Source organism: Amphiura filiformis, chromosome 19 (genome assembly GCF_039555335.1).
Source record: "Amphiura filiformis chromosome 19, Afil_fr2py, whole genome shotgun sequence".
In the NCBI taxonomy this organism is placed as follows: domain Eukaryota; kingdom Metazoa; phylum Echinodermata; class Ophiuroidea; order Amphilepidida; family Amphiuridae; genus Amphiura; species Amphiura filiformis.
In genome coordinates, this window is record NC_092646.1 from 49,963,226 (window position 1) to 49,979,605 (window position 16,380).

General features: G+C 36.2%; 1 protein-coding gene across 1 annotated transcript in view; it reads right to left on the minus strand.

The window, feature by feature from the left end:
* Positions 1-16,380, minus strand: part of LOC140140627 (protein quaking-B-like) — a 187,224-nt gene that overhangs the window by 15,552 nt on the left and 155,292 nt on the right. Inside the window, 1 exon segment of the mRNA XM_072162385.1 lies at positions 3,531-3,642. Within this exon segment, the coding sequence (XP_072018486.1) occupies positions 3,531-3,642 (112 nt within the window).

Below are 16,380 nucleotides of genomic sequence, written 5' to 3' on the forward strand. Positions count from 1 at the left end.
TGCAGATTATCACCGATCAGAAGCCCAGAGGGAATTAAGATTTCTCTAAGTGGCGCTGGCAATTAACATCACCGCTAAAATAGATCCTTACTTCAGCTACAATCTCATCTAAGTAGCCGTTCTAAATTCAAGTCTATTTTTATGAGAGCTATTGACGACATGTGAGCTATCAAAAGCATGAAATACATGAATTTGTCATCTTCTTATGGTTGGCTTTTATGACTTCAAATCTGTTAACAAATTTCATCCAGGTATTATTTACGCGTCGGGGTGTGGGTGTTGTGCGGTATATATTGGGAGTAATTGTATTTACATGTGGGTGGGGGTGTGTGGGGGTAGGGTGTATATGTCTGTCATAGTGCACGATCCTGTAATGCTACTACACACACGTTTCACCAGTTTGGTTGTGATGTCAGTGCGTTGCACTTGGTAGTGCTGTAAGTGTGCAGAACAAACCGCTATTGTATGTATACTCCACATTAGACTAGTGCTCACGATTCAAGATTAGAGTAGACTAGTACTTGTGATTCAATATAAGCGGCCACTGAACTATGCACTTACGTCACTTCCAAATTCGAAGTGAAAGTATAGCAATAAACATGGATACGCTCCCAAAATACTGAACCGATCCGCCAATTACCACAGAGAAGTTAACATTTCACAAGAGGAAATCCCCCAACCAGGAAACTATGTCACATACTACATGCTTACTGTAAACACAAATACTGGCATTTTATAGGTTGGATTTCGTTATTTCCTCTGTCGGACCTCATAAGCTATATAATCCCTGGCATGAAATTAATTTGAGGCATTTGAGCTTGTAGCTTTCTGTATACAGTGCCTTTACAGGGACCTTTTACAAGAGGATTGCATGATATTTTGTCAGTTAAATGTAGTATCTTCTTTCTTACTGGTTACAAGGAGGGTTGTATCATGTATTGAGCCAATCAGAGATATGGTAAGAATAGCCAGTAGGTCTGAAGAGTATGAAGCTGAAAATTGCTTAGATTAAAAAGCTCTATTTTGATTGGTTATTAACATAATAATTATATCATGTAATTAACCAATCATGGGCACTGTAAGAAAGGTAGTAGTGGCCATAGGGTTAACATTGTAACACATATGTGTGAAGCCCAGAGCAGGTTTTCTGGGGTGAACCAAACCTGCCTGGTTATCAAATTAATCAGTGACATTATTTCTGAATTTTACAAGTGCTAATTGATGGAATAACATTAAAACATCAATTAGCACCTGTCAAATTCAGAGATAACCTTGTCACTGATCAATTAGATAACCAGGCAGGTTTGGTTCACCTCAGAAGAACTGTCCTGGTGGGGCTTCCTTTTTAAAAACTATCCTCTTCATATGTAGCCGATAGTGTAAGCAACTTGATTTTTTCCTCATCTTACAAACTAGATATGTTGAAAAAGACCAGAAGTTTTTAATAAATCTAGCATTGCTGCTGCCAAAGATAATTTGTCTTTAATATTGCTTAACTAATGTTCCGGAAGATATGAAAATCTTGACTCCTGGGAGACGACTCGCTTGGGATTGCGGATTTGAATATGTCCTTGCAACATGAGTTCAATAAAACCAATTTCAATACCGCTTTTTAAGTGTCAAATAAATCCTGTATCATTACCAATTTAACTTCCAAATCTGACGGCAAAAAAAGTCAAAAATATCTGCACGAATCAATTCGTAATCCGTGTATTGTAACCATTCAAGTCGATTGATAATTTGACTTTTAAATTTTTATCCACAGAATTATGTGCTGTATAGGGTAGCAGTATTATACATTATGTGCTACACACAAAAAGTGCAAATGCCTCATTGATAAGGTCATTTCACTTCAATAAAATGATTCATTACAAAAAATGCAGGTCATAAAAAACGATTCATTTCACGATTCTTCTCTCTAGTTTACCTAGATATGCGCTGCAAGTCTCATTTCGTTTTCTACATTATTGGAAACATTGTACCTATATTTTCAGGTCCCACTTTATTACGCACACCCATTACAGGTATGAGGAAACACTAAATTGTATACTTTTCACACAATTATCTTTTCACGAGCCAATGATTTAAAAAAGTTTCAAACGATCCTAATAATGATGGGCGAATGCAAGAATGTTGAATGCAAGTAACAATGAAAATACAAAGGCTCTCACTCTCTGAGTGTTGACAACATGTATTTTACTATTTTACAGAGGGACAGGAATATCGGTGAATATTTAAAGCCCCATGAATATTTCTCCTTTTCAGCAGTAATACAGGTATTTCCTCAACCCGATTTGTAGCGGTGTGTAACTCAAAGGCAAGAGATCGAGTGATAATTTGGTGTGAGGTATTCCCTAAGCTCACAGGCTAAAAATGGGTTTTACCTCCAGTCTTAATCTCATCTTCTGTCTAGGGTGATTTATTCAACTAGGAAAGATTGGAGTGCAACAAGCAACAATAGTTTGGCTTCTGTCTGCATCTGTAATTCTGCAGGTTGGGAGAAAGGGGAAGTAATGCTAGAAAGCCCAGACTGGAAGGCCTAAATGTATTCTTTTATAAGCCATATCAGATGTGTCAACTCATGATCACTTTAATAATCAAAATATCTCCATTAAGTTTGTGGAGTTAAGGTATTTTGGGAGTTGCGAGTTTGAGTAAGTGCGTTGCGAGTTCAAATTTGTGAGTTGTGAGTTGTCAAATTTCAAGTTGTGAAAACTAGCTTGCAACTTACTAGACAACTCGCATTTGAAACGCACAACAAAACTCAAACTCACAACTCCAACTCACACATAATCTAAACCCAAGTCCATGTCCACCCCAACCAATGGTATGAACCTGTCCACTGGATCGCTCTCTGATACCCACACCTTGTGGTGTCTTAGATATGAATTACACACAGAATTAGAGAAGGAGAACCGGGACTCAACCGCCATCTTGATACAGGCATGGAGCAAAAATTGGGGGTATTCGGTTTCCCTCAGATTGCACTTGAGTATGCAGAGTTGTTTTCGTTTGTCTCTACCACTGTCGGCAAGGACCCGAATACCCCCGAATTTTCTCCCCACAGCTGACGGCGCAATTGTATGTGGCGGTATAGATGAGTTGACCTCAATGTTTATCAACAAAGGCAAGGGACTGGTATGCTTGAGTGAATCCCGTGCAACTACTACAATGTTCAATAGCCTTATTGTGATGTGCCAGGAGTTTTAAAAACACGAGCCCTGAACAAAATATGATGCGCGCGCAAACTGCCAGGCAAAAAACAATGGAAATTGTGATGATGCGTGCGCATACTGCCAGGCATTGCTGTTAGAAGTCAACTCATCTATAGAAGTCCTGGTTCTCCTTCTCTAATTCTGTGGAATTACATGATGCCTATTCTGCCCAAGTGACTATTCAAACAGCCCTTATAAATATGTCCCAGCATGCATGTACATTGAAAGGACAGTTTACACAAACAAACAAACAAACAAACAAACAAACAAACAAACAAACAAACAAACAAACAAAGACTTTAGACTGAATCTTACTAAGTGGAGTCACTATGTGGTTAGGTTGTGGTTTTGTGTTGTCCCTATATGTTCCATTCATTATTGCTAGTTCCATTAATTGTCTCTTCTTTAATTCATCTTCACCATCAGCCTGTAGCAAAAGAAGAAAAACACAAAATAACTTAATTAGTTGATTGTTTATCCATGGTTATAATATAACTATTATCAAAGTTGACCGTTTCTGATGAATTGTGATGCACTTAATCTAATCCAGTCAATCCAAAGTTGGCAATAATGAAATTGCAAAAATAAGCTACAAAAAATACAAAACATAAGAAAATGATAAAAAGCTTACAACCAAGATGCCCAGGATGAGTCGATTTCAACAGTAGTAAGCTTATGTACTGAGCAAATTAAAAATGGTAATAACTCAATCCTCAAAATGTTTGACTTTGGCCTGAGTGGATCATACGTTATCATTACAGAATTCAGAAATTCTGTTATTTTGCAATTAAAACGACAAGTTTATAAATTACAGAACTTAATTAACTGATGTATTTCCTATCTGTTAATAATATGACTTGTCCCTCCAAATTAAAAACAAATTAATTAACACCCACTACTCTCCTGAAACGTAAACAACATTAATACAAATTATTATCTTTTTAAGACTTAATCGGAAGGTGGAAAATGATCAGCGATGAAAAACTACAGCATCATTAAATTAGTCACATCAATAGAGGGCAGTATGACCACAACACTTCATACAGTTGTGACAGACTTTGTATGGGGAGCCACGTCCTATAACAAGTTCACGATATCAATCTAATACTTGAAGAATGTTGTCACTAAACACAAAGGATAATAACCTAATAACACGATATGCTGTTTAATTTATGCAACATTGCGCTTCGTTTGAAGTTTCAACCTGCATACTGATTAGATGCAGGCGAGAATTACAAAGAATATCAATCCTGCTCTGTAATTTTGGTATCACACGTACCAATACCACCACCGGAATACAAAATGTGACGACTGGAAACATTGTTTGTATTGCAATATCTGTATCTTATTTGTAATGATTTGGATTTGGAGGGTAACATGTGCGTACTAAATGTCTTGGAGCATTGCAACTAAGTTAGACAAACATGGAAGGAATGTGGTGCATTTAGAGTCCAGGGATCAGAGCCAAAAGGCCCTATCTGCAATAGCTGCCTTATTGTAAAATGTCTGCATTCTCTTTACTTTGTCTCTTGTACTATGAACATTTATTTTCTACCATACAATAATTTGCAGCCTGTTTTATCAATTGATTCTTAGCACAGATAGCCCATGTCATGTTTTCCCACCCTTGATCCTACTACTCTTGTATATAATATGCAGTGTTGCCAAAACTTTTCAGTGCGAATCGGTGGTCAAATCACTAAGCCACACAGAAAACATTGTTTCTAAAGGACGGGAATCTACCTGGAAACTGTAGTGATCAGTGTCAAAAAGTTTCCCAATTACTTTCTTAATCATTGGTTTCTATGGGACAGGAAACTGACAACAGGAGTGGGGGGAATCTTTACAAGTGACCCAATTGGGCTACCATATCACATGCGTGGCAACCTTCTGTGTACTATCTATGTATGACACTATGGCAGGAAGATGTTACTTCCTGGTAGGGATGGGCAATATCACTATTACCATTACCATGTAAACAAGACATGGATCATTACTTCTAACTGGCGGTCAATCTTGAGTGCAAATTATGCTTTTTTGTGTGAAGCAGTTACGTATAGTGGTAAGAATATTACAATGTTGAAGCAATAGTATGATGGCAAAATATTGACAGGGAAAATGTTTTCAGGGATACTGATCTTATGTTAAGAAACTGAATTCCAAACTTGTTTTGTGAATTGCACATTTATAACAAGTCATATTTAAATCAAACTTAATATCTGTTCTTGGGCAGAAACTGCAAAATAATAACTCAATTTGATTACAATTCAGATTTTTTTTCAACCTATTTTCAATAAAAGCACTGACACAGTCATATTGCCCAAGACTAGTTCCTAAATGGTAGTTAGGTCTATTACAGGAAATTAGTAAAACAAAGACTTGTAATATCAGAACAACGCTGGAAATAGTACTGAGCAATGAGGAAGTCAGACCTGATTTGAGTACAGAACAATATGGCTTAGGCTATTGCACTTATGAGAATAATGTGCTATTACAATTCTATGTGAGAGCCTATGGCTGGATGGACTCCCGAGGTCATATTCATCAATAGCACAGATCAAGAAATGATGTCTTGCTATTTCATGATATTTGATTATTATTTCATGCTCGGTTGCTTGTTTCATTGATCTATAGTCTGGTGCAAATCGTCATCTACAAGTCTGAAAGAAAGCATGGAATCAGAAGGCTCCTTCATAGAAATTGTTTTCATTTTGGGAAAAATTCGCTTCACCAAAATACAGAAATTGTACTTGTAGGACACATCTCGGGGGAAGTAGGCCTACATACTTTCTGCACGGGACATTTTGCTGTAAATATTGGGAGTTTCCTAACCTGACCACCTTTATTCACAGGAAATTAACATTTCTTTTCCTTGGACCCAATATCTATTAATAGACTTCTGAAGTACACAGACAGGCCAGAATCCCATCCCATAGATCCAGGCATATTGATTAAGATAATCCCTGGGATTTTAATCCTATACCTTTGTAATAAATATTTTTCAAATCAGATTTAAAATGGTATGTGAAAATCCCATATAAAATCACAGACACCATGTAGGCCTATTTGCATGATAAAACAAAACTGATAATAATTGCAATAATTCATCTGGAAATGATCTGCTTTCATTTCATACACCCCAACTGACCACACCCTACCAAATAAGGACTGTAGCCCTCCCTCAGTGGTCAATTGTGATTGGTTGGTAGTTGTAGTCAGCATTCAATCTGATTAGTGCCAGTCCAGTGCCTGATAAAATTATCTCACTTCAAAATCTTCACCTCAAAAGTGGAAGCTTCCAATGCCAATTGTTTTGAATTGTTTAGCTATCCCCTGTTGCCAAATTGGTTTTAGTGCATGCCCAAATCTAGTGCATACTGTGAAACAAACTGCTTATTGTGTTTGATCTTTATGCCATTGGTTCTCAGGTTCAAACTGGTATACAAGTAGTAAATCTTCATTAAAATATTTGTTTTGAATTTTTGAACAAGTCTACTGTTGCCAAATTAGGGCATTATATTACTAGATTTAGAGAATCTTACTATGTCAGTCATATCTTGGGATCAGTTGAAGTTGACTGTTCATATTATTGAATACAGAATTCGCAATACCTTATTTTGATTCGTGAAAAGGACATTATACTAGCTACATGTGGACTATAATTTATTGGAAGTTCCAAACATATAATTTGCAATACCTTATGCTGCATTTGTGTCAAGTTTCAAGTTTTTATTTGGAATTCACTTTTACATCATCAGTGGTACTCATCTATCTGATGGTGCATCCAATGAATATGATATAATATATTGTGCTGCAATCCTAATTCAATCCATTTCAAAATCTCAAAAGTTAAACTCATCAAAATGTTGATTACTACCAGTTTGGTATGCTGAATCCCTACCTAGGTGTTTTGTTGCTTTAGAATTTCAATAGATGTGCATTTTTCTTCAGCAAATAGCTTAAGGGGTAAGCAAAAGGTCTCCAGTAATATAAATGCTTATACCAATTGAAAAGAGAAATCAGGAGAAGGAGGGAGATAATAGTGTGTGGTTTCTATTGATTATTGGAAAGCAACAAAGATGGGGCTTATTCATACAAAACTAGAAGCTAATCTGTCTAGAATGGCACTTGTTAACCAATCAGATATGAGGAAAGTGACATGAAAAGATCTCTTTTCATGTATTGGTATGTGAATAGTAGAATTTAAGAGGAAAATTACACAAACTAGACTAAAGAGTTACATAATCATGAGTAACCATGCATGGGAAAGAAGGTTTTGGAATAACAATTGTATCAATTGTTGTTGATGTGATTGTGTTGGAAGCTTAGTTTTCTTGGGAGGTGATTAAATCATCTTAGGGATGGTCTTCACATCTCAATATGGTATTAGAAAGAGTGGTTGCCACTGTACTTCCCAAAATGTGATTTTAGCTTCACCACTTTCTTAATTCAGTGATTTTTATAATTGATCATATTTTATAACAGGTTATAAAGAGATGTTTGTAAACTACCTATCAACAACAAAATCCTGTGTAGTTTAATGTTGCTTGAGAAGTCTAGCCAACATGAGTTTCACATTTGAGGCTAGAGACCGTTGCATTCGAAGCATGATACCGGGTAAAAGCAATGAAAGTTCAGATGTAAACACAGCGGATCACGATGGGCGATCGCATCAAAAATGTTGCTAAAATTGCACTCCAACAAAATTTTGGACTGTTCAAAATAGGCAATCTTTACTCAAAAGATACAATTAACTCATCAAAATAACTTTCATCCAAATTTCAACATTAACAGAAAAAATAACATCCATTGCAAAAAATGTCAAGGCTGCCTGACCAAAAAATGATAGCAACATACTCTAGCATTGAATGTATAACTATTGTGTGCAAATCCGAAGCTACAGTTCTTGAGTAAATTCAATGTTTTAGTTTAAAGTCAGTAAATATCTCTTGAAAATTTTGATCATTATAAATAAACAGAGCTCCTGAACAAATTTACATACCATTTCTTTTAGGGATTTCTAACATCTCAGCTTAGAAAGCTCAACAAACCAACCATTCACATATTCTGATATGATCTATTTATTCATTACAATACAAATCAATATCACATTTTCTTAAGCAAAGTTAAGAGCCTTTACCCAGCCTATAGGCCTGCATACCACTATTGAAAAACACTGTCTCATCTCAGGTGTTAAGTGGCCAGAAAATTGTGTTTTCTTTTAATTTCAACTCACACCTGGATCCAGGTCTCAATATCCCTCCTCAGTATCATCATCATCATAGGATAAAACCCTCAAGTACAGCACACATTAAGAACACTTAGGAAACATTGATAGCTTGAGAAGAGGCTTGCCACAATGTGATTATGTACTTTTATAACATATCCATCAATAATCTTAAGGCCATTCTGTCACAGTTGGATGTGTATTGTTAATAATGCAGAGGTTTATGGTAAAAGCTTACTGAATTAGCAAAATTAAGTATTTACATGTTCAAAACCAAGAGTCTTACAGCAGAGATGAAATTTGGCTTTACATTAATTTTTAAAGTCATTCACAGGACCGCTATTTAGCACTTTACATAAATTGATACATTTTCCCTGCAACAATAATATCTTGATAAATCTGCTGAAATGCCAGGTATAGAGGAGCCAATTTCACATTTGAGCCAGACAAAATAAAATGTTTTTGCTTGCTGATGACTCTAAACACCCTCCTGAACAACATATCCAAAAGGACATAAAAGGACAAACTATACCTTTTCTGAATCCTAATATTGAGAGGAATACAATATGATGGTTTTTATACATAGGGGGGCCTATTCCCCCAATTTTGAAATTTGAGCCCTGTATAGCGGCCATTTTGGGAATATGCGAATTACCAATTTTTATGTATGTCCTTTTTTTGTCCTTTTAGGATATATTGTTCAGGAGGTTGTTTAGAGCAGCAAGCAAAAACATCCATGTTCCAATTTTGTCTAGGTGCACCCATTATTTTACTTACATTGACTCAATCTAGTACAAATACTCAACATTACAACACGTTTTTGCAATGAAAAATGGAGGCCGAGTTAACCCAATTACAATTCACCTGTGGTTCAGGTTCAGGTGTATAGCCTACATTTTTAATTACAATATATTTTAACAAGCATCAATCCATATTGATGCACTGAGCAATTCCAATAAAACACAAAATTACAAATGTATTTTCCCATTCCACAAAAATAAACAGACATTGTAAAATTACATTCTTTCCAATTCATCGCCTCTGCCCTTTTGATGGTTGATGGATTTCATTTCCAATAAAATTTAATGCATTTCCAGCATTGTGACTTTTCAATAATGCTAGGGTTTCACTACATAATTTATAACAAAAGAAATGTGCAAATCACTCAGCTGGGGCTACACAAACCATAAATTCTCTACAGTAATCATAAACAGAACTTCTCCTTAGATTTATTAACACCCAAGCATGGCAACTGCAACCCCAGCGCAGGCAACAGCTGTATTAAAACAGATGCCATGGCGATCCTATGACCCTAATTCTATGCTGGTTTTCACAATCTTTCTCCTCTGTATCACATAGATTAACCACATAAATAAGGATCCAATGGAACTCTGGGATCCTGAACATCAACTTTCATCTCTTTGGTGCCCCCTAGGCTTAACCGGTACTTTGGGTGGTTTTTAGTTTATCTGATACTTTTGGTATGGAGGGAGAAAACGCAAGGAACTTTCATGAGGAAATTCCAAGAAGGGCAGAGACCAGTAGTGTGGAGATGTCCCCCAGATGTGTTCTGCAATATACAATGTATATTAATGATCACTGTCTGTATAAAACAAGTGTACAAAATACATTCTGAAGTTGAGTCTAGAAACAATCTTATCTCAAGAACCACTGAACTTAGCATTTTATTGTAACACTTTAAAATGCATTTCTCATGGATTTCAAAAACTGGCATTGGAAATTTTATAAAACTTCTTAATTTTTTTTCAAACAAAATTAACAGTGAACCAATGTTTGTTGGTGTGGTTTGAATAAATAAACATGATGTTGTTGTAAGCGTTTCATGAAGAGGCGCATTACTAATTACACAAACGAGACTGCCAGATGGCATCATTAGGAGCATCCACATAGAGAGCTTATGCTTAAAGTAACACAGTTCTCAAGTAAGGGAAATCCACCTAAACTTATTTAAGGATTCTGATTCCTAAGTTTGCCCCCAAATGTATCCCCAAGAAATCTAGGGGATATCACAAATAAACTCATGGATTACAGCCTTCGACGGAGTCGTGTGCACACAGAGTCTGGAATAGACTTAGGAATATCAATACTGGAGTACGCTGATCCTCAAGGATTCTACGGCTGTCTGAGCACCCCTATTGAAAGCAATCCCAAGTCTACAGTATAATCTGTCAGGGACTCTATACTTCAAGAACCAAAACTTCCTCAAACTTTATGAAAAGTGCAGTGCCTAGTGCCTGGAGGGGGCTCTGCCGGGTGCGAATAGGAGCAACACAGAGCCACTATAACCCTACTTCCCCCTACATCCCACGTCCTGGATTTCTCATTCTGCGCTATCTTCTCAGTTCATTTCCTATGACATGTCGCTTAATCCACTTGTGTGTACGAATCACACGCACAACAAGAAATCTAGAAAATACACTGCTAGTATGACACCATGTTTGTGTACACTTTACACTCTAGCAATTTCAAACTGTTTTGAGAAAAACAGAAGAAAAACAAACTGTAAGAGACTGCACCAGAGTGTGAAATATAAAATTTTGATCGTCAAATTAATTGCACACCATTGGCGAAATGGATTGGCTTCACTTCTCGAAATTTCACACCAATATATGGGGGAGGGGGAGAAGAGGAATTGGAGGGGGAAATGAAAATAACCAAGCAGACCTACACATGATAGTCACATGCAGCAATGCAACCTGAAAAAGAGTTATGTAAAGCCAAAGGAAGCTGAAACTTGGATAAATTCCACCACATACATCTGGCATCATAAGGCCCTTCACAATTAATTCTTAGTTTCCTGTTTCATGGTTGAAAACAAGGGATGAGGCGACTTTTAATTATTAATTATTAATTATCTTTTATTTTGGTTATTTTAAAACAAGTGGTCGCAACCTACATCAACCCGTTTCGACAAGGGACAAGCATTTAATTATTTTACAACTATGTTTGATTTTATACATTAGTAATGGTACAGTTATGTTCTTTGTTTATTCATCATTATAGTTGATATGATCAAAGTCAGAAAGTAGCAAATGGAAGTCATTTAAAGTTATTTTAAAGAGACAATCCAAAATATAAATAAAATAATTAAATATTTTGCAATTCTCTACTTTGGACGCGGGCGGGAAACAGGAAACTAAGAATCAATTGTAAAGGGCCTAAACTTAATACATTATTACAACAAACATGAAGTTCAAAAACCATTCATGTATCATGTTTTATGATCGATGTTTTGTACTTTTTATAACCATGCTCAAAATGTAGCTTTACAGCTTCAGTTTCAATCCCAAAATACACACAAAGCTAAGATATAGGCCTAAAACTTGGAAGGGGTCACTTTCCCCAATCTCTCCAAACATGCCAAATAACCAACAACATCCATATCTGCCAACACTGTACCCCCCTAATCTCAGTCAAAACTTTCCCACTTGCACTTGACAAAAATTGTGTCAGACAGATGACAGAAGACAGAGCACCAGTAGTGGAAATCCAGGCTCTGCAAGACACCCTTCCGTTGGGATAGAAGGAAATCGAGTTAGAGTACATAAGGCGCATAAGTAGGATTGGATGGGATGGCGTATCCTTAAAACAACAAATGAATCTGGACAAGGACTTCATTTGTAATAGGATTCCAGCATTGGGCTGCTATTCCGGTTTAAATCCACACTCCCCCTGTGGAAGATTTTGGAAATAGCTTCAACAGAGGGAAAGTAGGTTTCAAATAGAATAGACAGTTAGGTAATTTCCATTCTAATACTCACTCCAGTTGTGGAACATATAGGTAAAGCCATACAGGGGGAGTAAGGGTTTCAAACTCTGACCAATTACATTTGAAAAACATACTCCTCCTGTGCAAGCTATTTCCAAAATCTTCGACAGGGGGAGCATGGATTTCAACTGGAATAGCCTTACTGACTTTTCTTCTTTCTTGGATTATTATAATGTCTGTATCCCCTAAGTAACTCTTTAGGGGTTAAGCTTTTATTGGTTTGGGTTTGAAGTCAATATCAATTTTCATGCTTATGATTTGCTATGTTTGGAATTATAAGACAGGTTAAATTGCTGTGCAAAGTGTCTCCTGGAGGAAGGAAAATTACAATGACAAAACAATGACAAATCCAAAGATGCACTATTTTCACTTCCATGATCTACATCAAAATGGAGAATGTGCGCATTCTCTTGTATTATTCCTTGATCACCATGAAACATACAATTACAAAACAATGAAAAATCTAAAGATGCACTATTTTCACTTCCATAATTTACATCAAAATGGAGAATGTGCATATTCTCTTGTATTCCTTGATCACCATGAAACATACAATGACAAAACAATGAAAAATCCAAAGATGCACTATTTTCACTTCCATAATTTACATCAGAATGGAGAATGTGCGCATTCTCTTCTATTATATTCCTTGATCAACCATGAAACAAAGCAGACTGTGTGTGAGACAACAGAGACATCACTGTCAAACGGTGACAGTTGTCAAGTCGGAATAGGCACCAAATTGGCCAATGTCAAGAGGGTTGGAAATTAAATTTACGTCTTGATTATATCATCTTGAGGAAGCCACATAATTTGTCACAATGATCAAAAATATCCTTTTTGTCATAAATGAGTTGACCTTCAATTCATTTCTAGTGGCACAATTCAAGTTCATCTTTCCTTTACTCCCTGAGCACTACCTGCTGATCTAACATTGCCTCTGATTGGTCAATTACATGATATCTTCACTTTAATCACCAATCAGAATGGAGCTATGCAAATAATTCACCCCAATTTTTTTGTGTGGTGAAATTATTCTAACAATGTTGCCGATTGGTTCAATTGATTATGAAAACTTATTTTTGGCCAATCGGCACATAGTTCTCAAGGGGTTAACAATTGTTTGTCTTGAAATTTCACCATGAAATAATATTTAGTTTGCCTATGGAACAATTAAATTACACTATTGAGCAAATTGAAGAAAAATCCAATAAAGCTTACCAATCAAATCAATATGGAAAGTTAATAAAATATGGGCTGTGCATTATTCCGAAAATAAAAACTGTTTATCTACCAATAGCATGCTATATAAAGTAGCCTTTTTTATGAAGTCTTAAAATACAATATTGAAGCTTATGTTCAATTATTCCCAGTTCAGAAAGCTCTCAGAATCTTTGTCTAATAACAAGTTCAAAATCCTTACATAGTACAGTTCGTTACTGACTATATAGTGATGTCCACATGAGCAGCAAGATACTCAAGATTAAATATTAAACTTGTCAAATCAGAACTGTGTCCATAAGTGTGGTTCTTTTGGGAACAGTTAGTGCAATTTGAAATGAATATTGGATTGAAACCCTCTGAAGAAGATAGGCATCGTTTTAATTTTGTGGTGATTTAATTTCACTTTTAAATGAAATACAAGATTTATTTTTGTTTAGAATATAATTTTGCTATTACCTGGGGCCACTACAGACTTCAAAATGAAAAAAGGAAAGAATTGATATTCCTTGAGTCCAATGTAAATAAGAAAATATTTTTGCTGAAGTTAAACATCGTCTGCAAAAAAAGGGAGTTGTAAATATTGGTGTGTAAAATACCATAGGTATGCATGCCAAGTAATCTTGCATTGTGTGTTGAGTCTCCCTCCCAGTCCAGATCAATGATGCAATTACAATGATGAGAAAACATCTATGTATGGAGAGTATTGGCTTAGGAAAATGAAAAGAAAACTTGATTGGCACTCATTCAATCCATTGAATACATGTATCCTCAATGGTAGCATTTAATACAATGGGTGTTGCCATATTGCAGGGTGTCATTACTAGATTTATGGATTGATGGGTGCTGCAGTTGCTGGGCTTGGGAACAATCAGGCTAACAATGGTTCTTGCAGGGCCAGCTCTAGCAAGAGGGGAGGCCACATCAACCATCATGGCCGCTATTTTTTATCTTATTCTTACAATGCCAATTTTAAGTCATAACCCTGTTTTGGTCGCCCCACATACTGATGGCTGCCCACAATTTTTTCGCCTTGCTACAGCCATGGGGTCCTTCTCATCCTGCATCTGTTTGGGGGTAAAGATGAGTCCCTAACCCAATATAATAAATTACTGAAAAGGGGCTACCACTGAACCAATAGGCTTGTTTGTATTCAGTTTAATGCATTTTTCAGGCTGATTCCAAATATGGTCATGTAAATGTACAATTCTAACATTTTTGAATATATATGTGCATCTTGTCGTCTGCAGTTGACTCCCGCATCAGGGTGGGTTAACCCTAACACTGGACCCTGCTTTTTGGGATCGGAAGTCAAAGAAGATCCGAAAAAGTCAAGGAGAAGAAGAATTTTTGACTTGGCACCCCCGGGATTCGAACCTTTGACCCCCGCATGCCAAGCACACGATCACGGACCGGTAGCTACACAGGTTATTGCTGCCGGCCAGCAATTCCGCTTGCATATAACACTTAGGGTGATTGCGTCATCACAGACCCTGGGATTCATGCATGCGCAGAATTTTTAATCGTAAGATTTTGTAAGATTTTTGGGTGTTAGGGTTAAAAGACCTGCATTGAAAATAATACAGTGGTAGGTATTGCAATATATTTCTACCAGTAGCAAAGTACAACCAAACATGACAGGACATTTTCATCCCTATTCAACTTCAATTACCGTATTCATTCCAATAAGCGCCCATGCCCCAATAAGCGCCCATGCCCCAATAAGCGCCCACCCAGGGTATATTCAATTTGCTAAAGGGTACCATTAATGTTGAAGTGACCGATAGATGTTGATATAGTGAAATAGCTGGAGGACTACACATCCGGTGTAAACTTGCAATACATTTTCTACATCAGAAAAGCTACTAGAACGTCTCAGGACCCTTTTATAACATACATAAATTCATCTCTAATAATCGCCCTCACAAAAAATTAGGTAAACCAGGTAAAAAAATAAGCGCCCACCCAAAATGACTTTGTTAAGCGCCCTGGGCGCTTATTGGAATGAATACGGTACCTCCATATAATTCTGAAAATACAACAACAAATTGTACCATTTTAAATGAACAATTGGATCCCATTTTAGGAATAAGTAGTATTTTCATTCATGGCAACAACTGTTTCTATTCTGACTGCTACTGCTATAATGGGCAGACATCTTAATAGCCATCGTTATGGGGTTATATTACAGTTAACGAGGCCTTCACAAGAATTTGCACTTTTGGGTCTTCTCCAAATTGATTACAAACAAACAAATTAATATATATACATACCAATATCAAATAAACAAATTATTATACATTCCAAGCATACAACTAAACAAATCAAACAAATAAAATTTTCTCCCCTTAGGCCTCATTCCATTCAAGATATAAATACCTTCAACTCATTCATCTATGTCAAATTGCAGTCCTATACTGTAAAACTCCTAAATTTTGAGGATAAGTTTTGTGAAAAAAAACAATGACTAGTATCTTTGAAGGGATCATGGTAGGTTAGCAAAATAAAACATTTTTTGCTTCTACTTAAACATAAGAAATGCGAAAAAATTAATTAAAAAAAAACTCATGAAGTCCCTGGTACTGAATTTTGCAATACGTGGTCCTTGCAAAACGAAAATAATGTTGATTAAAATTTACAGTATTTTGTTCACTGCAATCCTTCCATTACTAATATTATGGTGGCCATTTCAATGGTCTCTGAATAAACCAGTGCACGCCGAAATCATCAGAGCATAAAGTTTTCAATAACAGAAATCACAGGGACAGAATTGAATAGAAATTTGGAGACAATTTATGCTGTTCATTGACCCTTAATTAATGAAGCCATGCAGCAAGTGAATTTGGGTATTGTACTTTGCAATGTGTCTAACTACCACTGTTGCAAGCCATTTATTCAATTCAGAATTATTCAAAAATAATACTTGG